The sequence below is a fragment of the Tachypleus tridentatus genome, chromosome 2 (genome assembly GCF_004210375.1).
Source record: "Tachypleus tridentatus isolate NWPU-2018 chromosome 2, ASM421037v1, whole genome shotgun sequence".
Lineage (NCBI taxonomy): Eukaryota > Metazoa > Arthropoda > Merostomata > Xiphosura > Limulidae > Tachypleus > Tachypleus tridentatus.
Genome location: NC_134826.1, coordinates 52,442,078 through 52,466,756, shown reverse-complemented (window position 1 = coordinate 52,466,756; position 24,679 = coordinate 52,442,078). Strand labels below are relative to the sequence as shown.

Sequence of the window (24,679 nt, the reverse complement as noted above, 5' to 3'; positions counted from 1 at the left end):
ATTGTGACTTTCCATAAGGTTATTTTCCTAATTAATCACGTAAACTGTAATTCTTTAAGCACACAATTTATAAAATGAATGAGAACAATAAATAAAAAAAGAATATTAATTTTTTGTTGTAATTATGTTTTTATGTTCCTAGGATCAATACTGTTTTTCGTTGCTCATCTTGTAGATATGTCTACTATTGTAACAGAGAGTGCCAGGTAAAGCTTTTACCACATTCTTATTTCCTTTTGTTTTCATGAACTTGGGGTAATTTATAGAAAATCTAGGGATGAAAATAATATTCCCAAACTAGTAGTTTAATGTAAATAAACTGACTCAGTCATACAGTTGAGTTTCATCTGTTTTCCAGACTTTTTTTTTTTCTTGAAAATAAGAATGAAGAAGGTGAAATAAGACAATAACCTCATAAACATAATATCTTCTTCAGTTAAATAGCCAATCAAAGTAACCAACATAATCTTAATGTATCTTTTCCTGTTTATTAAACTTCAGAAAATATAGTCTCATGTTTGTAATTTCTATTGGGAAATAATGAAAAAAAAAACAATGTTAATATTGGTTGCTCTTTAAAGTTTCCATTTACACCCATCATTATTCCACAACTCAGTAACATTAAGTAATTTATCTAAGTTCCTAAATATTTTAAATTATTAACTCTTATACAGCAGGAATGTTGTAGGTAGCTGCATTGATTGATGATGGTTGCCATTTCAGGGTTAAAAGACTTCACCTAGTATCATTTCAGGGAAAACATTCAAATATTTTTAGTTTCTGTTTTGTTGTAGCTTAAATAACACCATAACTACAAGTTTATACAAACATTTCTGTGTAATAATGAACTTATGGTTGTGTAAAAAATATTTATATTGAAAATGAAAAATTCAAACAAAGACGTATTGTGAACTTCTCACTAATTGAATGGTTGGAAAGGGTTCAGTGGGGAGCTACTGGGATGATACATGGTATGGAAAAATTTGTCATATGAACAGTTAAGATCTCTGGATTGATTTATCTTGCAAAACGGGAAAAAAATAATTTGTTTGTGGTATTTAAAACTGTTAATGGAATTGATAGTGTTGGTGAATCATACTTAGTGGTGAAAATGGTAGAACTAGGGGGTACAAGTATACTTTTATACAAGGTAGGAGTTGCCTTCTGCTAAACACAGCTTTATTTTTCTAACCGGGTAGATGGAGTTTGGAATAGGTTATTTTCATATTTTGTGGATATAGTTAATATAAGGGAAGGCTTGATCAATATTTGAAGGATAGGTATTGTCTATGAATATGTTAAAATTTAATGGATGGAAATAGCGTAGATGGACTAAGTGGTCCCTTGTTGTTCTTAAACTTCATGTCAGGAAGACTTGTTCAGTTGAATATGGAAATTTGCATTTAAAAATATGTACTTTTTCAAAGGGAGCACACTTCAAAAATGAAAAATTCCCACGCGTTGTACAATATTGGAAGTTTATTTTCATTCTAAGTTGTCTGGGCCTGGCATGGCCAGGTGGGTTAAGCATTCGACTCGTAATCTGAGGGTTGTGGGTTCTAATCCCTGTCACACCAAACAAGCTTGCCTTTTCAGCTGTGGGGGTGTTATAATGTGAAGGTCAGTCCTACTATTCGTTGATACAAGAGTAGCCTAAGAGTTGGCAGTGGGTGGTGATGACTAGCTGCCTTACCTCTAATCTTACACTGTTAAATTAGGGACAGCTAGAGCAGATAGCCCTTATGTAGCTTTGCATGAAATTCCAAAACAAACAAACAATTAAGTTGTCTGAGAGGTTATCAATTTGGTTAAAAAATTATTTATTGAATATGTACATGGTTGTTAAAGAATACAAATAATTTGACTTTGGATGTTTGTTTTTTGTTGGGTGAATTTGGTTAACTTTCCATCACCTGTATTCTATGTTCTGCTATGAAATATTTTTATTTTCTTGCAAAATCAAATTAGAAAATAAAAGTTCACACAACTCTAGTGAAAATTTTTTTTTCCAGATTTAAGATATTAAAAACAAATTGTAGAATAAGTCTGTGCTATATTTGGACAAAAATATGATATAAGATTTCTTGGGAAGATAGTCACATAACTGAAAAAATAGTGGGGTAATTAGTGACTAACTCCTTAAGCCTGAATGGACACTTCAAGCATCTAGCTGAAAACCATGGTTTATCCATTGGATGGTGAGAGCATGTGATAACAATTACATTTCTTTGGTTGAAAATTAGTCCAAACAATGATGCTATCCATCTTTTATAAATAGAATAGAAATATAAATAGCTGGAGTGCCTCTGTATTGGACAAGAAGGAACAAACTCATTTATAACAAAGGAGAGGAAATTGTATTTCTGTTTTTTTCTTAAGAAAATAAACATTAAATATGCAATAAAATACATAAAGGTATCAGTACTGAAAAGAAAGATATATATTTTATCAAGAATCTATCGATATGAAATTAGATGTGGAGTCTAGCTCCCCTCCCATAATTTTTCTCACTCATGCCATCCTGTGTCACTGTATCAAGTTTGGTGACGATTGACCAAGAAATGTGGAAAAATGTTAGGAATAGATATGCAGGCATTTTGATATTTGCATGTAAGAAATAGATCACACATTTTGATATTTATTTATGTATATGATGACAATTATTAGAACATCATGAAAATAATTCTGGAAGAATGTGCAAAATATTATAGGTTCAAAGAGTTAACACATGTGCTAGCATTAAGTACAGCAAAACAAAAGTGAAACTTAAGTATTGTCTGTAAAAAATTGTTGTATTCACTACATGTATGTATAAAGTGACTATTAATAAAATCATTATCTAATTGTTGAGGAAAAGTGCAACAGAGGACCTCAGCTTTGGCCTTTTTGTTGCTATAATTACAGTTTCTACAATTTGTGTATGGACTTAATGAAACTAATTTTTTCTTAAATAATTATGTATTGGGTTGAGAAATAATTTGTGAGCGTTTTTTCAAGTTAAAAAAATATATTCATAAATGGAACGCTTTCGCAAAATATTTCATGTCATTTGGTAGATAATTTTTTGCTCTAATAGATGGTGTGTTTGATTTTCATTTGTCTTTAATTTTTGCTTTCATTTTCAGCTCATTAAATGGAATGTCAAGTGGACAAAATCGAGCATTTTCGACACCATCTGCTTTTCGCATTTAATTTCTTGCAATTTCGTTTAAAACAATGCATACTATATACCTAGGTATTACATGAAATAAAATATCATAATAAATATTTTGGGTGTAATGTGTTCATGCATTGAAGTATTGTATAGTTTTGCATGTAATGCTTGAATGAAATTATTTAAAAATGCTCACGAATTATTCCTCAACCTAATACTTTGTTGAAAGTTTGTGATATCAATATAGATTTTAAATTAATTATGTTTGTTATGTCCACAAAGGTGTGAGTTCTTTTATTTTTGTTTAGAAACTTGCTTGGATTGATCATAAAAGAGAGTGTATCAACATCAGAAATGTATCACCAAACTATCCTACAGACAGCCTTCGATTTTTAGCAAGAATAATATTAAAACTTCAGGTAAACTGTACACACACTGTTCTAATACTTTTTTTTGAAAGGTTTGTATTAAAGTATTTTTGTGGCCTTTGCTACTTTTAAAAATGAAGAGCTGCACGGGGTTGGTACAACAAGGGGTACAGCATGTCCATTTTTACAGGGCAGCAATATCTTGTGGGCATAATTATGTAGAATTCCTGTAATGACAGAAGAGCAAGGATGGGGGTGGGGGTGGGCAGCAACCCTGGTTACGTTTTTTTATCAGTACAAGCAATCTCTAGCCAGAAATGTACTTTTTATTTTTTTCCAAAATCTTAAGTGTTACTGTTAAAATATAAAGTGGAACATTTTGATTGATGTAAACTTATAGGTACAGACAGATTGGAAAATCCTTTAGTTTAATGACATTACCAAGCACAAAAGTGAGGAAGAGTTAGAAGAACTGAAACTATCGTTTAACACAGAAACCTTTTCTGATAATATAGTCTCTAGATATTTTCAAGTAACAAACAGTAAGTTTGAATTATTGCATAATTCTATACTTCTTGTCTTCAGCCTTTTCTTTGTGTTAAAAAGAAAAAGTTTTATATGCATGTATTAGGGTCATTCCAGGTCAACTCTACCCAGAAAAAAGAACTTTTCCCAGTTCACGTCATTGATTAAAAAAAAAAAATCAAGCAAAAATTTCATTCTGATTCCATCAGCCATGCAAAATCCTAAAGCTTTACTACATGACTGAATAAATCAGAATGAAAATTTTCCTTGAATTTTTTTCAAGGAAGTATGTGAAATGAACTGGGAATCCTGAGGTGAGTACACATGGAATGACCCAAATATGTGAAGGTTGAATGTGTGTCAGTATGGAATGGCTATTGATTACTGTATACTACATTGTATGGTGTTTGGCATTAAAATGTGCTGGTGTATTGCTATAGTTCATCCTTGTGAAAGTTTTCCCTTCTAAGCTTTTCATTAAGTCGAAAAACAAGAGTAAGTAACATGAAAAAATTGTAAAATATCTGGTTCAAACTAATTTTAGCATTTTTGAAGTAGGTCTTATTTAGCAAAAAAATAATGATGTCATGGAAACACAGTGATATACCTGAATATTAGTTGCAACAACCATTGCTATATGTAGGTATTTTAATAACATTAAAGGAACATATTCAGTTTAGAATCAGAATTGACGTTGCAATGAATTAAAGTTACTTGGCTGAAATAGAAACATTTTTATTAACCTTGTTCTTCAAGGACTTACAAAGGCAGTGCTGTGTTTAGGTACCCTTTGACCACGTGATTTGTAGGGGAGCTTTAGTGCCTAAGGGGGGAGGCACATGTAATGTATGCAAAGCCCCTCGGTGTGGATTCCTGTTCGTGGTGAGGGGACCTTCCAGAGAAGGTTTTGTTTTCTCAGTTTACCTCCTCTGGGATCTAAACATTCACTCATGTGTTTGCCATGCATGGTGATCCATGAAGGGGAGGAGAGGATCCTTGTGATTGAGAGGTCCAACCTTAACACATCACTTTGGCCTTGAATTCCTGTAGATGGGTGGCCTTGGGAAGTTACCCCCTTGGGTCATTCAGCTGGTCCACTTGGGCTAGGGTCAACAAGTACCAGTGTTGTGGACATTGTATCAGATGCTGGTGTTTGGGTTTAGTGCTCACACAACCCTGGCATTGCTGTAGTGTCCTTGTTTGGCATTGTAGTGCATTCCCTCATAGGGCTCCATGATGGGTGGGGTCAGTTGGCACTGAAAATTTTTTTTTTATTATTTATCTTCCAAATAAAATAGTGAAAAACAGTCCATAGGTAAATGATCACATCTTGAAGATTCTGAGTAGCAATCTTCAACATCTGTAACACCTATACCTCATTTTCTTATACTACATTATCTTTCAGACAAACCTTTAGGGCAAATCCCTCCCTTTTACATTCAGAAGGGACAAGAGGGACTTGCTGGCTCTCCAAAATAAGTTAGAAAGCTTTGCTCTGGTAACATTGGTGGAAACATTCACATCTCAACATAGTGAACTCCTCTTGCATTAAAAGGCAATTGGGAATATACTTATTGAATTTACACCTCATGCTACTTTGAATTTGTCACAAGGAGTTATTGTTGAGAGGAGTGTGAAGAACATCCCCCAGTCAGGGATTCTCACTGGTTTTTCTGCCCAAAGAGTTTCTGCAGTGAGGCATATCTCCACTCGCAAAGATGGAATTATGATGCTGCCCAATGTCCTTATTTTAACATTTACCTTACTGCATCCACCTGCTACCATCAAGACAGGTTATCTTAATTGCAAGGTATGGCCATACGTTCCAAGCCTTCTCAGATGTTTCCAGTGTCAGCATTTTGGTCACTCAAGGACATCATGTCGTGGTTCCTTAACGTGTGCTCATTGTGGTGGCAAGGACCATGATGCCTATGAGTGTGAAACAGACCCTCATTTTGTCAGTTGCAATGGCTCTCACCCATATTACTTTCGTTCTTGCCCTAAATGGTTAGAAGAAAAAAAGGTGCAGCATTTGAAGATGATTCAAAATATTACTTGCCCTGAGGCTCAAAAGTTGCTGTCTACTACTTCATCTCGGACATATGCTGCTGCACTTCATTCCAATACTGCAGTGGGAGTGCAGATGGATCTCTTTGTGCCTCCAAAAGAATAACTCTCAAACCATATGAAAAGTCTTTTGACCTTTGTGGTTAAAAAAGTTGATGAATCAACATCAACATCTCTGTCCCTAACATTCATTCCAGCAAACCCCAAGATCCACTTCCTTTGGTTCTGGGTACATCTTCTCCCACCCAGATTTGTTTTAATCTGGGTGACATCAAAGCACTGATTGCTTCCTACCATCCTGTATGTCTTTCCTTACAGGAAACATTTCTGAGACCTGCTGATTCAGTCACCTTTTGGCAGTTTTTTTTGTACAGAAATGACAGTCTGTGTGATGGATGACTGCATGGAGGGGTGGCACTGTTGGTTGATCAACATGTGCTCACCCTGTCTTTGCCACTTGACACATCCTTGGAAGCTGTAGCCATCCATGTTTACTTGGGTCATACCATCACTGTTTGTTCTCTGTACCTATTGCCTGAAAAGACCTATAATCAATCAGATCTTGATGCTCTCATTGAACAGTTGCTGTCTCCCTTTTTAATCCTGGGGGACTTTAATGGGGATCATCCCCTCTAGGAAAGTGCTGAAATTGATGGGAGGGGTTGCTCCATAGAGCATATGCCCTCTGATCACAATCTTTTTCTTTTCAATACTAGTTCTTCTACTCATTTTTATGCACCTAGTCAGTCCTTTACTGCTATTGATCTTTCGGTTTGCTCCCTTTCACTCTTCTACCATATTTCATGGAGGACTGACAATAAATAACCTATGAGGCAGTGTTTATTTTCCTGTAATTTTGAGAGAGACTGAACATGGCCAATGCCACCTGACCTGCATGCCTGTATGGAACCTGGATCAAGCAAACTGGCTCTCTTTCACTGCTCTTGCAGAACTTGAACCTGTCATCATCTGTAAGCCATAGGTAGATGACTGTGTGGCAGCAGTAACTGACTGTAATATACATTCTTAAAACTTCACGTTTTCCACAATATCCTCGTCTGTGGTGGAATCCTGCCTGACACATGGCATGGAAGGCTAAAAATGGGCCTGATATACTTTTCCTAGGTGCCCCACACTCTGGAACTGCATCACTTTTCAGCAGGCCCATGTACATGCTTGGAGGGTAAGATGTCAAAGCCAGAAGGAATCTTGGATTAAGTTCACAACCAGCATATCTTCTACCATCAGTTCCAATGTCATATGGGACAAGATTCAAAAGGTCAGGGAGCAATATAATTCTATCCCCCCAGGAAGTAGCTGATATATGAAGCATCGCCAGTGTTCTAGGTGAAAGCTTTTGCTAGGTATCTAGCACTTCTTCTTCATCCTCTACCTTCTTAGCCATCAAGACTTGGGCAGAGTGATTACCTCTTTCCTTTTAAGCTGATTGTCTCTATGACTACAATTGTCCATTTAGGCTGTTTGAATTCAAACTGGCCCATTACCAGTCTGGGAGTACATTGGTCAGACCTGATGATGTACACTATAAAATGCTGCACCATCTTTCTGCTGCTTTTCTTGCTACTCTTCTGATTGCTTTTAACTGGATCTGACAGGAGAATGTTTTTTCTGATGCCTAGTGTTGGGCTATTGTTTTAATTTTCTCTAAGCCTGGGTAGGATCCCAAGATTCCTTCAAACTGTCATCCAATTGCTGTGACAAGCTGTCTCTGTAAGACCTTAGAACAGTTAATGCTCGTCTTGTTTGGTTTGTCAAATCAAACAACATCCTCTTGTCCACCGAGGGTGAGTTCTGACGACAGAGCTCCACCATGGACCACCTGATTTGACTTGAAATGTCAGTCAGAGAAGCCTTTCTCAAATGACAACATCTTCTATCAGTATTCTTTGACACTGAGAAGGGTTATAATACAACATGGAGGTATGGCATTTTGCAAGACCTCCAGGTATGTGGATTACATGGTCATTTGCCAATATTTATTTATTAATAAATATTTTTTAATGGACAGGCGATTCCAAGTTCATATGGGTTTGACACTTTCTTGTTCTTTTCTGCAGGAACTTGGAGTCTCTCAGGGCTGTGTTCAGAGTGTCACACTTTTTAGTATAAAGATTAATGCCATCACCAAACGGCTCTCTCTTACTGTTGCAAACGGGCTCTATGTCAACAACATTCACGTCTCCTGTCAGTCGTCGAACATGAGGTATACTGAGCAGCAGCTACAGACTGCCCTCAATTGCTTACTGAAGTGGACCACAGCAGATGGTTTTAACTTTTCTCTCTCTCTCTAAAACTATTTGCATGCACTTTTGCTGCCAACAGGGTATTTACTTTGATCATGAACTCCGTATCGGTGAAGTTGTGCTATCATTGGTCTCTGAGACAAAGTTCTTGAGGCTTATCTTTGAACATAAGCTGACCTTTATTCCACACATCAAGCAGCTACAGGTCATGTGTACAAGAGCACTGAACATCCTCTGTTTCCTCTCTTCCACCACTTGGGGAGCAGATTGATGTTCTATGCTAAAGATATATTGTGCTCTTATTTGATCAAACTAGACTATGGGTCACTGGTCTATGACTCTGCCAGGACCTTGGCCTTGAAGATGCCAGACCTTGTTCATCATCAGGGACTTTGGCTCTGTACCAGGACTTTCTGCACTTCCTTAATTCAGAGCTTATATACAGAGTTTCATGAATATCCTCTACACCTCCACTGTTTTCAGCTGTCTTTACTGTATGCTTCAAAACTTTTATACTTACCAGAGCATCCCACCTGGGGTTGTGTTTTCCTTCCTAGGTGGGTTATACTTTTTCAGAACAGATGATCTGCCATTGCTTCCTTTGGCCTTTGTATCCAGATGCAGTTGGATGCATTGAGTCTGTCCTTGGATAACATTGCTGTATCTCTGGTCAGCCCATCCAACCATGGCTTTTTACAGTCCCGAAATGTGACCTATCTTTAAGTTGTCTAAGAAAAGCAAACGCTCATGTTGGAAATACTTTCTGTTATTTGCTGAACATCTTTTGAACAATCCATCCATTCCTATTTATACAGATGGTTCAAAATCAGATGACTGTGTGGGCTCTGCTATGGTTTCTTGTGCAGTGGTTGTGTGCAGAAATCCCCTCTACAGCTTCTGTGTTCACTGCTGAATTGTATGCCATTTCTCTTGCCCTGTATCACATAGAAGCTAAGCAGTACTCAAACTGTACTATTTATACTGAATAGCTTAGTTCTCAACTGGCCCTGGAATTGCTTCACATTAGTTCATACCCTGTTCTCATCGATATTCAAAACTGGCTGGCCCATTTCTCTTTAACATCTACTTCTATCCATATTTTCTGGATACCAGGCCACATTGGTATTCACAGGAACAAGCTCGCCAACACTGCAATTAAATCTGTCTGCTCTGGCACTGTTACTGCTGTGCCTGTCCCATACATGGACTATGGTTCTGTATTCAAGGCTCAGCTTTGTGCCACTTGGCAGTTGACTTGGAGTGAGCAATGTGAAAACAAGCTTTTCCAAATAAAACCACCTATTGGTCTTTGGCAGTCTTGCTTTTGTAAGGATCAGAAAGAGAAAGTTGTTCTAAATAGACTACGCATTGGTTACAGTTTTGTAACTCATTGTTTTCTGTTATCTAGGGCTGATGCACCAGTGTGTAGTTTGTGTAACACTCAAATCACTATCAGCCACATTTTACTGTCTTGCCATCATTATGACTCAACATTGGCACCATTTTATACATGTCTTGACCCAAGGTTTATCTGTAATGTTAGACAGTGTTATTGGCAATAGTGACACTGTTCACCATAGAAATGTTTTTAGTTTTTTAAAGGCCACTAATCTTTTTAATGCTATTTAAGTTTTTTAATTTATACATTAGATCTTTTTTAATGTGATTCCCTTTTAAGAATCAAAGTACATCTAGTTCAATTTGAAATTAGAAAATAGCTGTAACATCAAATATCTTGAAACCAGGACTGGAAAGACCAACTCCAGGTGTCTAAAACTGATGTTTGAACTACCTGTTAGTCATTCTGGTTAGTTATAATAATTACAATTATGCTACAGAAAGTCCTTTACAACTTGTATTACTGTAGTTTTTCTCTTACTGCTGTAGACTAGATATAAAAATTGGATTTAATGTTATTTATGTTCTTAATTCAGAAAATAATCCTTGTTTTACTTTAATTTCCTTTTGTGAATTTTAATAATTTTACTTTAACTTTTTACCAGATGTTTGATGCAGATGGCCAAGTTGCTTTGCATCATAAAATACCAAACCAACCAACAATATGCAAAAAAATTTAATTTTTCATATAATCCAAAAATATTATTGACTAATATATATATGTGTGTGTGTGTGGCAGAAAATTCTGACAATTTGGATCTCTATATTTTGTCTTTTTATTTTATTTCTAAAATTCTTGCAACTATTGTTTTTTCCTTGCAATGTTTTTAAATTTTATTATGAATTTCTGCTGCAAAAAAACAAAAAAAAAACACCAAACAGTGGAATGTGATTCCATGTTTATACACCTTTTATACATGAGTATCCACTGGGAGTGGCAAGGGTTGGTACTTGCCTCCTCCTGGCCTTCAAAAAATGAGACATAATTCTTTCTTTATTCATTCAACATCTGTATCTGAATTTTCAAGTTTTTATTTACCTTACAGTTTCATTTGTTACACTTAATTTTTAGGATTGATAAAAGTTGCCAGTTTTATCATCAGGCCATACTTAAAATATCTCAACATCTTTCTTGTAGCTAAATATTGAAAAACATCACTACCATGGTGCCTGCTTGAATATTGAGCATTACAGTTCTCACTCATCATACAAGAGACTCGCGAGGTCTTACCATCATTCCCTGAGCTCTGACACAGTGAGATTGTGTGTGATCTGTTGTCACTTGCTGTTAATACTGGCAGCACATCACCAAAGGGATTGATACAGTCAAAATTACTCTACATATTGAGCAGCCAATGTTCAAAAAGAAAAAAATGCACTAGCAAATTAGTACTTAAAAAATTTAAACTTAATACAAACATTTTATATTTCTGTATGAAATTCTTGTAATGTTTACTGATAATCTGTAAAGATGTGCCTACTGTATTAATTATTAAATGTTATAGTGTTCTCTTAACTGTAATTGGATAATTTGAAGGTGAGGCCATCATCTCTTGATTTTGACTCTCCTCCTGTGCCTGAGAACCACAAAGCTCCTTAACACAGCATTGTGAAGAGTAACAAATATTTTAAATGCTAACAAAAAACATAGGAGAATATAAGTGAAATATATAAGATCAGTACGTAATTGGACTTGCAGTCTATTTTATGTTGTAGGTAATAAACATAATGGAACATTCTACACTTATCTCACTGTACGTACAACCTTCCAGTCTTTACAATAATCTTTCAAAATGATAAACTAATTTGAAATGTAATTTAGTAATCTTTACAAAAGTGTAGATTAGAGGCAAAATTATCACAACATTATGTTAAACTAGTGTGTATGGGTAGGACTGTTGCCCATAAGGTGGCTGTTTGTGCTAGTAATTACTAACCATGCTATTCATATCTGATCTAAAAAAAAAAAGTTTAGAAAAAGTGAACATTTTTTAAAAAAGGATTTTTGGGGGGTAAAGTTCTCAATACTACATTAAAAAATTGTCAATAAAGATAGAATCAAACTCATGTACAGCGCTAGTGAGATTGTTCTTGTTGTGAAGAGAGTACATTTATTTAAATTTGTCTTCTGTGATAAAGAAATGGTTGTTACAAGTACTGCAGTTATTTCTCTACTTGTTTTAATCTTGAATACCTAAAGTGTGAATTTTGTGTGGATTTTTTATTGTGGTGCTATTCAGTAGATAGTGTAGGAGTTTTGGTTGCATATATAGATACTGACATATAAGCTGCATCGGATATTGTCAGATTGTGATATTAACTATGTTCTAAATCATTTACTTTCGACAATATGTTTTATCACTTGAAGGACATACACAATATATTCATAAATTATATGTTGTTCCAGTGTCTTGTTTTGTCCTTTACTGTGTATGTGTAAGTACAGTATCTTGAAAGTAAGTGTTGGTGAAAAATCTGAAGCTTTCAACTGAGTTTTAGAAGGTGATGATTTGAATGTTTCTATTGGGTTTTGTCTTCATGTGAAGAAATCTTTAGTCTAAGTTTAAGGTTACTGTTAATTTGTATAATACTGGCTAATTCTTCTTGGAGTTTTGTCTAAATTTGTATTTCCTTTAAATTTTAGTAGTGTAAAATATTGGTTTATCAGAAAGGATATGTAGAAAGTCCATTTGGTTTTGATACTTGGAGTTATGAGATTGGGTGTGAGTGATTGAAATAAACCTTTTTTTTCTTGGAGTGAGTGTAGAGGAACTATAATTAATATGGTTTAAGGTTTTCATTCTTTTTTTTTACTATAATATGAAAGGACCTGTTTATTACATTTTTTTATCATCAAATAGATGAAGAAGAAAATAAATAGATGTGTACAATGGTTTACCTGATGATGCAGTGCTCTGTTGCTAATAATTAAAAGGAATTAGGAGCGACTTTGATGACCATCTTCTGCTATCTTTCTAATTTCTAAGTTTGATCATTTATGTACTATTATCACTTTTTTAATATTTTCCAGTATATGAAACCTTACACGAATACTTCATTTTTCAGCGACCTGAGGGGAGAATGGAGTTTGAGAAAGTTGGTCCTTACACTCGCAGTTTTAAAGATCTTATGTCACGTAAGTTTTGTATTTTTGGGTAAACAAAAATGTGTCCATTATGTTACAGACAATTGGTTAAGATGGATAAAAGAGAGAGAGAAAAAAAAAGGGAGAGATTTATTTGTTTCTGAAGATTATAATAGTTGTTTGTTAATATGTTATTTAGCACTCTTAAAAAAACTATATTTTTCAGACCAGTTGTTATTCTAAAAAAGCTAGGCCTATATGACTATATTACTGTTATGAAGTAAACATTTTTAGTAAACTACGACAGAGTATTGTAATTCAGCTGTGGTACCTTCCTAAATTTTTCTGTGGTCTTTCGTATAAATAGACATCTTTGGAATATACTTAGTGCTACATGATATTCCTAATTTGTATTTACCATTTTTCTTTTGTGTGTTGACAGATGAGGAAGAAATAAAAAATGATACAAAAATGTCTAAGGAAATACCCGTCTTTATTATGGGGTTAAAGCTCTTTATTGGAGAAGAGAACCTGCCTCCCTATAATGAAATTGTAGACATCTTTGGCAAGGTATGCAAATGAACTTTATTAAGGTCTCTGAAAGAAAATAAGCTTCTGTACAAATGAAGAAATGTCTTCTGTCTTGGAATTCTATCTTCACACTTAGATGTGGTTACTTTCTATCTATCATCCTAAAAAAATTACATATGTGGACTACATACTTACCTTTGTGCTTGTTTGTTTGTGTATGTGAGTAACTGATTTTCATTAATCGATCGAACGTTATTATAATGACACTTGACCTTTAATGCCCAAGCTAAATACTCAAACTACCATTTCTAATAATGAAACGAATATACTGATGTGATATGTTTTAAGCTTAATGGAAGTATTTGTCGATGTCATTATTAAGCCGTGCCATTGCAATTATTCTTTTATTTTATGTTTTTGTAGCTCAGTCTGAAAGATAAACCACATGATTACAGATTTTTCTGTCAGGAGTGTAACTTTGTTGGAATGAGTACAGTCCAAAGACTAGTATGTTGGACTGTGGATCCAAAGCTCCATGGTCCATCTTCTTACTGAAAAAAAAAAAGCTTTGACCTTTGGGGTGGGTGATGGTGAAATTATATTATGGTTAGCACAAGTGTCTTCCCCTCCACCCATAGTAGTTTTGTGTGATATTCAACAACAAACTACTTTGTTCTTACAATTATAGATTGTTCTCCCATAAAACAAAATGTTTGTAAAAAAACCTGGTCATTTCCTAGTGAATTAATATGACACTCTGAGGGTATTTCTACTACCAAGCATGTTTTATTATTCTCAGCTGTGGGATGCATTGAAGAATGATGGTCAGTTTTGCTGCTTGGCTAAAAGTCGACCCCTCAGTGGCACAGCGGTATATCTTCAGATTCACACTGCTAAAAACCAGGTTTCAATTCTCATTGGAGGCTGAGCACAGATAACCCATTGTATTGTTTTGTGTTTAATTCTGAAAACAAAACAAATGATTAAAAGTAAATGCTGTTAACTGATTGCTTTGTCTCTGGTTTACAATTCAGTAGTTATTCTTAAAATTATATCACAATGGTTTTTGATTGATCAGTTTAGTCAGTTGTGTACATAGGATGTCATTCAGATGAACAACAAACAAAGAAGGAATATAGTCTCTTTTTGTAACCAAGGCTGGATGTTTGTAGGATGCTTTTACTACTTAAGTAATGATAAGTCCTATCATTGAAAGAGTGTGTATAGATGATATTCTTTGGGGAATGTTTATTGAAAAAATTAAAACCACATCAGCTAAGGAAGTATAAATGTGTATAGCTTAAGACCAGAAAGTTAGAAGAAATTTCTTTTTTTTTTAAATAACTTAATTACATTTTGATGAATAGTTAACATGTGTATAAAATGTCTTCTGGTGCTTGTTTTTTTTTGTAAAATATAGCCTGATTTATACAAAATGAAATAAAACTAGTCTGTCAGTTCAGATGTTTGTTGTGTGTGTGTATAAAAAAGTTTTTGTTATGATTTATAGATGGTAGTCAATAGCTACTGCATCTACAGTGGTGACCTTCAAGAGATTGGAACAGGACTATATTTAGGGCAAGTGAAACTAAATTTAATTTCTTTTTTAGGTTTTAGTTCTTCAAGTCATGGGAATAAGTCTGATGGAATAATTAATTTTTGCCAATACTCAGTCTTCCTCCAATACTTTGTCACTGATCCATGAAGAATGTACAAAGCTACAAGGAAACATCTCTCATGAACCCATTAACAAATAATACTTTTCTGAGCTCTATTTTTAAGATTCTTATATATTTCCTGTTCAATTAGTTACCAAGTATTGTGTATGGTAATTGTCTTTTTATTGACAGATCTTTTCTAATTCCTTTCTTCTATGACAAAATGATACAGTGATCACACTAATTACGTTTATCAACCAGTTTGTGTTTTCTAATTCCTTTCTTCTATGACAAAATGATACAGTGACCACACTAATTACGTTTATCAACCAGTTTTTATTTTTTAATTCCTTTCTTCTATGACAAAATGATACAGTGACTACACTAATTACGTCTATCAACCAGTTTGTATTTTTTAATTCCTTTCTTCTATGACAAAATGATACAGTGACTACACTAATTACGTCTATCAACCAGTTTGTATTTTTTAATTCCTTTCTTCTATGACAAAATGATACAGTGACCACACTAATTACGTTTATCAACCAGTTTTTATTTTTTAATTCCTTTCTTCTATGACATGATGATACAGTGACTACACTAATTACGTTTATCAACCAGTTTTAATTTTTTAATTCCTTTCTTCTATGACAAAATGATACAGTGACTACACTAATTATGTTTATCAACCAGTTTGTATTTTTTAATTCCTTTCTTCTATGACAAAATGATACAGTGACTACACTAATTACGTTTATCAACCAGTTTGTATTTTTTAATTCCTTTCTTCTATGACAAAATGATACAGTGACTACACTAATTACGTTTATCAACCAGTTTGTATTTTTTAATTCCTTTCTTCTATGACAAAATGATACAGTGACTACACTAATTACGTTTATCAACCAGTTTGTATTTTCTAATTCCTTTCTTCTATGACAAAATGATTCAGTGACTACACTAATTACATTTATCAACCAGTTTTTATTTTTTAATTCCTTTCTTCTATGACAAAATGATACAGTGACTACACTAATTACGTTTATCAACCAGTTTGTATTTTTTAATTCCTTTCTTCTATGACAAGATGATACAGTGACTACACTAATTACGTTTATCAACCAGTTTGTATTTTTTAATTCCTTTCTTCTATGACAAAATGATACAGTGACCACACTAATTATGTTTATCAATCAGTTTGTATTTTTTAATTCCTTTCTTCTATGACAAAATGATACAGTGACTACACTAATTATGTTTATCAATCAGTTTGTATTTTTTAATTCCTTTCTTCTATGACAAAATGATACAGTGACCACACTAATTATGTTTATCAATCAGTTTGTATTTTTTAATTCCTTTCTTCTATGACAAAATGATACAGTGACCACACTAATTATGTTTATCAATCAGTTTGTATTTTTTAATTCCTTTCTTCTATGACAAAATGATACAGTGACTACACTAATTACGTTTATCAACCAGTTTGTAAGAGACTTGAGAAAACAAGCTTTTTTGTAGCATTTGAGAAACAAAAATAATTAATATAAATTGCATGCTTGTTTCATTTTATATTAATTATTTTAATTTTTTGGAAGTCATTAACTTTTTTCAGTCTCGATGAATAACTGTCAAAATAACTTTAACAACAAAATAAACCAAATATTTTGCCCTTCAGGCTTTGAAATCACAGGTTCCACCATAAAAATATAAAATGTTTGGTTTTCTTTCTCATAGTTTTCAGTCATGCTGCTATTAAGTTGTTTCAGTCACTACCAAATCAAAACATTTAAACCTTATTAATTATTTTTATATTCTAAGTATAGGGAGCCAGTACTTTTGGTATTCTTTTTTCTTGAGTGAAAACAATTCTTTAGTACAACTTTCAACTGCTCAAATCTGTTTGTTTGCCATTTTATATATATATACACACACACACACATTTTGCATATGTGGTAGCTGAAGTCTCAAAATACTCTTTATGGTTGGACATAATTTTTCTCTAATTATTTTTTGGCTGAGCATGGCCCACTGATAAGCATGTCAGACTGTGGGTGCATTGTAAGAGTGGTTGTCAAATTATCCTATTTGGTCTGAAAGGAGTTATTCAAGAATGAGGAGTGGACAGTATTGACTATCTGCCATTCCTCAAAGCTGTGTCCTCAAAATTAAGAAAGGCTAATGCAGGAAAGCCTTTAGCAGCTTTGTGTGAAACTTAACACACAAATTTTAAATTATTTTGACTATTTAATGACAAAGGAACAATTGCAAAGAACTGTAGATAAGTCATTATAGCTGCCATTAGTGCACATGTATGCAGGTTTATAATGTGAAGATAGAGTTGATATATTTTTGTATGCTCATTAATTTGATAATTGTGTCAGTCTACACTTTTTTAAGATGGATGTTTCAATGTTTTTGTTTCAGTGCATCTTTCTTTGATCACTCGTGTGAACCTAATGCAGCGGTGACGTTCAACGGGCCAACGCTTTATGTACGAACTCTTCAAGACATGGATGAACTAGACTATAAAAGAGTAGGGATTGGATTCAGTTACTTGATTAAACAAATAATATTAAAACTAATTATCCACAAAAGCTGAATTCAACTTATTCTTCTGACAATGAAACAGATTATTCATAACTTCTAGTAAAATTTTGTTTGAAGTTATTTTCATAAATTTCTTTAATACAGAATTGTTCATATAAGTATTTTTGTACAAAATGAGCTTTAGAAAATGTGTACTATTTTTCTAAGTTTCAATGAATGTATTAGATTTATAACAATATATTCTGATTCTGGTTTTAATGAAATATATTAAAGTGATGGACTAATATACATATCCAAGAAATAGGCAAACTGACATGGTAGAACATGTAAACTCATTTACCTTTGTAACATCAAAACAGCCTAATTATATAATGCAAAATTAAGTTTTAGACTTCACATTTTAAAAGTATTTATATGACAATATGAAAAAATATCAGATTTTTGTCATAGAAAATTACAACTCATTACATGTATAAAAAATATATGATTTAACTTAATTAGATACACTGGTCAGGTTACACAAACACTGTTCAAATTATTCAGGTGAATTAAAACCAACTTAATTACATACTGAGATTATTACAAAGCTCTCAATGGTTCCGAGAACAAACTAGCAAACATAAATGGATGATGATGAACAAAAAGCAAGTGATATAATATGTGGATGAAATGAATACAGTGCTTTAAAATTGATTTATCTTGATACTGATTAATTCATAATTAATTACCTCAATTTTTTATTTCGTTTGAAAGTAAGAGAAAAAATAAGAAATGCTTTATAAAATCAGAACTGAGTGAAGTTATTTAAGACTATGTACAAGATTTATGTGTCTTTTAATCAGCTATTGTACCAGTGCCAAAAATAAATTTATGGCAGTTGTAAACAACTGCAAAGAATGTTTTCATTTTATGACATAATAAAGTACAGCATGTTGTTCTGAAAAAAGCCTTGTAAGCCTAAATAAAGATATGTATTTTTTATATGCAATTTTTGTTTTAATTGTTCAAAAATATTGTTTTCCAATAGATTTTTATTAGCTATATAGACCAAATGGCTACAACCAAAGAGAGGCAAAGAAGTTTGAAAGAGCAGTACTTTTTTGTTTGTCAGTGTTACCGCTGCAATGATCCAAAACTGGTAAAGAACATTAAAGTAGGGATTTAACAGAATGACTTTTGTTATAGTATCTTGATGAAATCAATCCTCTATCTGTTCCATTTCTGATAATTTATTTGGAAGATAATTTGTTAACAGATATAAAATCTGTCTTCAATTTAATTAGCAATCAGCTTGTAGTAATTCTTTTATTTTTGTAAGATTAAAAAAGTGTTTGTAGATGTTTAATGAAATGGAAGATTTTGTTAATGGTTTTTAAATTCTGTAGTTTGTGAAACATCTGTATGGCTTAAATCATTTGATAGTAACTAAAAAAAGTTTTTAAATCTAATCTAGCATGGTTTCTTGGTATTTGTGTTTTTGTATAAAACCTGTAGTTGTCTCCAGACATTAACTGTTTACCAGTAATTTGAAATAAATTAAGTAGATTTTAGTCTTTGAGAGTGATTATGAATTAATAATTTTCCAATAAATGAATCCTAGAAAACACTTGCAGTAGTAAGATTCTGAAAAATATACAACTTGTAAGTTGTTTGCTGCTTATTTTATTAAAGCAATGCATGAATTTTGCTGTAAAAATTGATATTAAGGAAGGAATTTTTATTTACTTCTCACAACATAATATTAATCAAATGTTTAACTTTCAGTGTTTTTTTAAAATCATCACTATGAGCAGTATGCTCCAATCAACTTGAGTAGTTTGTTGAGTTATCCTTCCTCATGTTTTTAGTCTATATGTTCATTGCAAACCAGACTTTGGACAAGGCCACTGAAATAGTAAAATGAAAATACTGAGTATTCCCTAACTGGCTGAAAAAGTGAATACATGTGGATTAATAAATAACAAAAAACTAACTTCCATAATGTTTCATCAAAGAATGTTAGAAGAAATATCATCTAAATGTGTATTATTATTATTTTATCTTACATATAATATTTAGAAATCATTAAATGAAAGTGATTTATTTTGTCAGATGTAATTAAAGTACCACAAAGTATTATAATTTTTTGTGTAGTTAACATGTATGGTAGTTTTGTCACATGTTTGTAGTTAATTCATTATGTCTGTTCCTAGCCTAAATTTTTGTGAGCAAGTAAAATAGCTTATAATTTAATACAGTCTTTTTGCAAAGAAAGTCATATGAAATTACACAATAACTACTAATTAGTATTGTTAAACTTCATTGGCAAGTTTTCTTATAAAAAATCTAGAGCTATTTTAAAATATGTTACTTTTAAGTGTGGTGCATGGCTTTTAAAGGATATTCTGATGACAAAGACCATGAAATGTGCCACAGAAGAGGATGTTACAAAAGTTACGGAAGAGTCCAAGAGAACTGTTGAACTTTTAGCAAAGAAAAAAAAGGAAAATGGTAAGTTTTTTTTTCTTTTTTCAGCATAAGTTATGCTTTCATATGACAGTTTAAGACAGTTGTATAGTTTTGGTATTTACATTGTCATCTGAAAAATAAACTTCTGGGTTAAAACTCAAACCTTTTTGAAATTTTGAATTGGTGAAACATGACTGTATACGTTTTGCTCGTTGAACTGTATTTACTAAATAGTGAGTTTGCTTTATATATGTGTTGGAAGATGCCCCATCAACTATACTGGAGATTTGTAAGCATTGTCTAAGTCAACAGGAAGGAGTTCTGGATTCTTCAAATGTCTTGTGTGTTAAGATCTTAGACCAGGCTTTCGATGCATCTATCTCTCTAGGAAAATGGGAGGAAGCTATAGACTTCTCACTGGCAACTCTTGAACCATACAGGTAAGTTTTAAAATATATTATCTAACCTGAGTAAAAAATACTTCAGTTAAAAAACAATCAACAAAAGTTTAATATAACCTTACAATTATAATGTTTATATGTGGCCTGGCATGGCCAGGTGGTAAAGGCACTCAACTTGTTATCTGAGGGTTATGGGTTCGAATCCCCATCACACCAAACACGCTCGCCCTTTCAGCCGTGGGGGCATTATAATGTGATGATCAACCCCAGTATTCATTGTTAAAACAGTAGTTCAAGAGTTGGTGGTGGGGTGATGACTAGCTGCCTTCACTCTAGTCTTACACTGTTAAATTTGGGACAGCTTGCATAGATAGACTGTATAGACTCCAGTTGTCAAATAAATTACAAGTCATTGACAGTTTATTTATATTGGGAGTGATAGAAAATTGATTTGCTAGAATTTACTTGCATTAAAATCCACATGTTAAAGTGTTAGCTACTTGGAAGTGGGACTAATGTTTCAAATAAGGTGTGACACCAATAGAGTTTGGATGCCCCCGTAAACTACCTGTGTAGTTATTTTAAGGTGAAATTTATTGCAGTTCAAATGCCTCATATCCTTAAATTTTACAATGAAAACAAAAGTCCTAAACCTTATTCAGGTGACAAAGGTAGGAAAAAAGTAAATTTTTGACCATTGGTATTTTTATGTGGCAATTTATTATCTTTTATACGTCATGTATTAAACAAATTAATTTATCACTACAGATAAATTTTAATATGAGGATAGTTTTTAATTTGCTACTGGCAGATTTGTGCATTGTATTTGTTTTAAGTTGAGAGTTTTATCCAGTTTCTTCCTATTAAGGTGGCTGAGAAGAGCTGGAGAGAACACTGAGAGGTTGCACTCTACATCTTGAGAACCACTACTGTAATGTTTAAAAAGTGAAAGAGAAAAATTGAATTTTTTTGTTGCATATGGGAAATAAAGGGAATCTTGAGGTAATTTCTGTCTCAACAAGCACGCCCTTAACTCAGCTCTTTGTCATGGTGTTTTTAAACAAAAAAAAAATATTGATTGGGTTTGTTTTATAAGTTATTTGCACCAAGCTATATATGGTACTAGTAAATAAACTTTTTAAAATTATTGAAGTTAATTCTACTAATCAGAGCTTGGATTTCCTACGTATTGTTATATGGAAAATGAGTAATTTCACCAACATTTTTATTTGGTTGTTTATAATAAGTGTTGCAACAGGAAAGAACATAAACTTGCACACTCAGATGGTTTACAGGAACTACACTGGTATTGAACAGCATAAAAATAAGTCATTAATTTGAAGGTAAGTCATTAATTATTCTAAATACACTTTTATTTCTATGTAAAAATATTACAAGATTATATATATTAATTTTGTTTTTATCACAACTACAAGTTCAAGGTCACCTTCCATTTTTCTTTAAAAATGCAATTAACATTCTCGTTTTAAAATGAAAAGCTTGAACAAGTTTTAGAAATAAAAGTTATTGGTTATTACTTTTTTATCCTTTTCTTTAGACTTTATTATGGAAACTATCATCCAAATTTAGGAATCCAGCTGTTTAGAATTGGCAAAATTGAGTTGTTTATGGAACGTTTGAATGCTGCCAAGAAAATTCTCTTACAGGTACTTTCTGCAGTTTGAGTGAAAAATATTTTTTTGCAGTTCTTTCTCTAACTCTACTTAAATTGGTGATGCAAATTTTTAATACAAGTTTGAACCAAAGTCATTATTTTGATATCAGCCAAAGTAAGTATTTTTAAAATAGTTAGTGAAAGACCATAGTAAATGGGGGGACGAATTGTTCTAATCCTTGTTTGGAGAAACTAGTTTCAGCACGTTTGTATGTTTTCTTCAGCTTCACGTTGTCTTTGGAAGAAGCTACCTACTAAAAATTAACCAAGGAATGAATATAACTAATTTAAGATACTATTTTTACATGTAATGAGTACACATTTCATTTTGACTTCAACATATGTAAACACAATCTAATTTTTTAAAACATTGTTTTTTGTACGTATCTTTGCTTTATCATTTGTTAATGTAAAGTTATCATGCTCTGAGAGTTAAAGTAATCAGAAGGAAATGTTTGCAATTTGAAGTCCTCAATTTCAGGTTAGATCACCTCATAGTTTTTATGGTTCTCTGGGCAGAGTGTATCAGGTTTTAAAATTGCAGCCTAATCCATATTTTCCCACAGGTTTAACAGATGATCTTTTAGTTGCTGCTGGGCTTGAACCTCCTATTTAGGTTTTCCCTTGACTATTCTGTGGTATTCATATCAAGATTTTGAAATACTCTAAGTAGTGATAGTAATCCATTATGTGTTGTAAAAGCTGTGGTGTTCCTGGTAGTGTTTTCCAACATTTTCTTTCCAAAGACATTCTGACTTTAATAGAAATGTTTTGTGGTATACAAATCCCCCCCCCACTACCACCTCCACAATCTTATGCAAATTTAGCCTAACACACTACCCTTATCACTAGAAATTACCTGTTTTTTTGTCATTAAGCATAGTAATATAACATCTCACACTTTACAATGGAAGAGCAAAGACCATAGTATGCCTTTGTTTCATCCATGAAACTAATTTATAAAAATAATACATTTTATTTATTTATTTATTTTTTGCATGCATGAGTATTCCAAATTTGTGTGGCCCTCTCATTTGGTTCTGACAGCACATTGGTTGAGAAACACTGCTGTATGGTCAAAAATAACTTAATTAAATAGTTATTCTGAAAAACTGATAAGAATGAATGAAAACAAGGCTTATTTTACCATCCTACCCAATTCTTACCCAAGTGATGATGCAGGATTCTTTTCTTGATAGTCGGTCACAAACAAAATGTCTCCTGAAGTTCTTGCAATGTCCAAAAGATATTGATTGGTGAAAATCTACTCATTTGAGAACACGAAAGATACTAAGAACCAAAGGGTTTTTTTTTTTCCTTTTTGGTATGTCAAACAACAATTGTTCTGTGCACATAGTGATAGTAGAAGGATTACAGTATTGTTGTTTTGCAAAATTTAATGTTTCCTTACAAAACAAATGAATTATCCATTGAATAACTTCTATGTAAACCTTAAGATCAGAAGCAATGCATCATGTTAAGTGGTTACTTAAAGATCCATTTACCACTACTACAAAAGACAGTGGAAATGCTTTTGTTTTATAATGACTGGTTATTCAAGTGTTTATTTTCATCTCTGAAGCTGATTTTATATTAGTTGTCCTAGTAAAGTATTGGTGAAGTGTTGTGATAGGGCTGAAATTGATGTTGCAAGGTCTTTTATTGTTTATTAGATACGTGTTGCATTTTAGTTGTGTTTCACTAAAACTGTACTTCTTTCCTAATTCCTCTACAAGAACCCTTGACATTGATTGACAGTCCAATCATTTTGTGTTTCTTGGTGTGATCCTTTTTTTATGTTATACACACATGATCCACCTCACATTGCCATTCTAATTATTTAATGAGGTGAGTGACTACACAACATGCCAATTATGTGTCGGGGTCATTTTTATAATGTTACTGTGGTACCACTGGGGACAAGAAGTCAAGGTCAGGTGGGACTTCTCACAAAATTTATCTGGCTGCAGGAACCTTCCTTCAGGAAAGTGTAATAAACTTTTTACAGCCCCATATTATGTACAAGTCCGAGAAGTATCACAGGGAAGTTTGATTGAAAATTTTAAGGTGAAATGAAGATTCAGAAAAAAAAATGTCTCTTTGACATGGTTTTGATAGATCATCTGTTCATATTGTGTCCATTTTTGCTTTGTACAGCTGCATATATGCTACTTCTGAGAAATTACTGGTTTCAGTTTAAGAGACTGGTTTAAGTAGCTTGTCATCTGAGCACTGTTATGTTTGTCAGTTTCCTTTCTGTAACTTGAAAATATTCTCTGTAATAAAAAAAGACTCCAAAGTTTAGAACCCACCATATTTCACTGGTAGGTGTTACTTTATATCTAGGGATATTGTAGCATGTGCAAGCCATTATTCATGTTTTAATGGAATATTCATGTTCTCCTTCCTCACAAGATGTTGATCTTTTCATGGCATCTTTGATTGGATCAGTTTACAAGTATGTAAGTGCTACCTTTTTTTCCTCTAATTAGACAGAAGATGGCAGTAGAGTGCTGTGTAGCTGTGGCTCACAGATTTATAATTTATAAATCTCT

The 24,679-nt window shown here is 33.0% G+C and overlaps 1 protein-coding gene across 1 annotated transcript in view; it reads left to right on the top strand.

The window, feature by feature from the left end:
• The window catches only part of LOC143243817 (histone-lysine N-methyltransferase SMYD3-like), a 30,781-nt gene that overhangs the window by 2,088 nt on the left and 4,014 nt on the right, over positions 1 to 24,679 (top strand). The window contains exons 2-11 of the mRNA XM_076487493.1: positions 143 to 206; positions 3,463 to 3,573; positions 12,843 to 12,912; positions 13,304 to 13,431; positions 14,903 to 14,970; positions 17,478 to 17,586; positions 18,628 to 18,753; positions 19,979 to 20,090; positions 20,311 to 20,488; positions 22,008 to 22,116. Of these exons, the coding sequence (XP_076343608.1) occupies positions 12,858 to 12,912; positions 13,304 to 13,431; positions 14,903 to 14,970; positions 17,478 to 17,586; positions 18,628 to 18,753; positions 19,979 to 20,090; positions 20,311 to 20,488; positions 22,008 to 22,116 (885 nt within the window). The 5' untranslated portion in view covers positions 143 to 206; positions 3,463 to 3,573; positions 12,843 to 12,857. The remainder of the gene's footprint in view (positions 1 to 142; positions 207 to 3,462; positions 3,574 to 12,842; positions 12,913 to 13,303; positions 13,432 to 14,902; positions 14,971 to 17,477; positions 17,587 to 18,627; positions 18,754 to 19,978; positions 20,091 to 20,310; positions 20,489 to 22,007; positions 22,117 to 24,679) is intronic.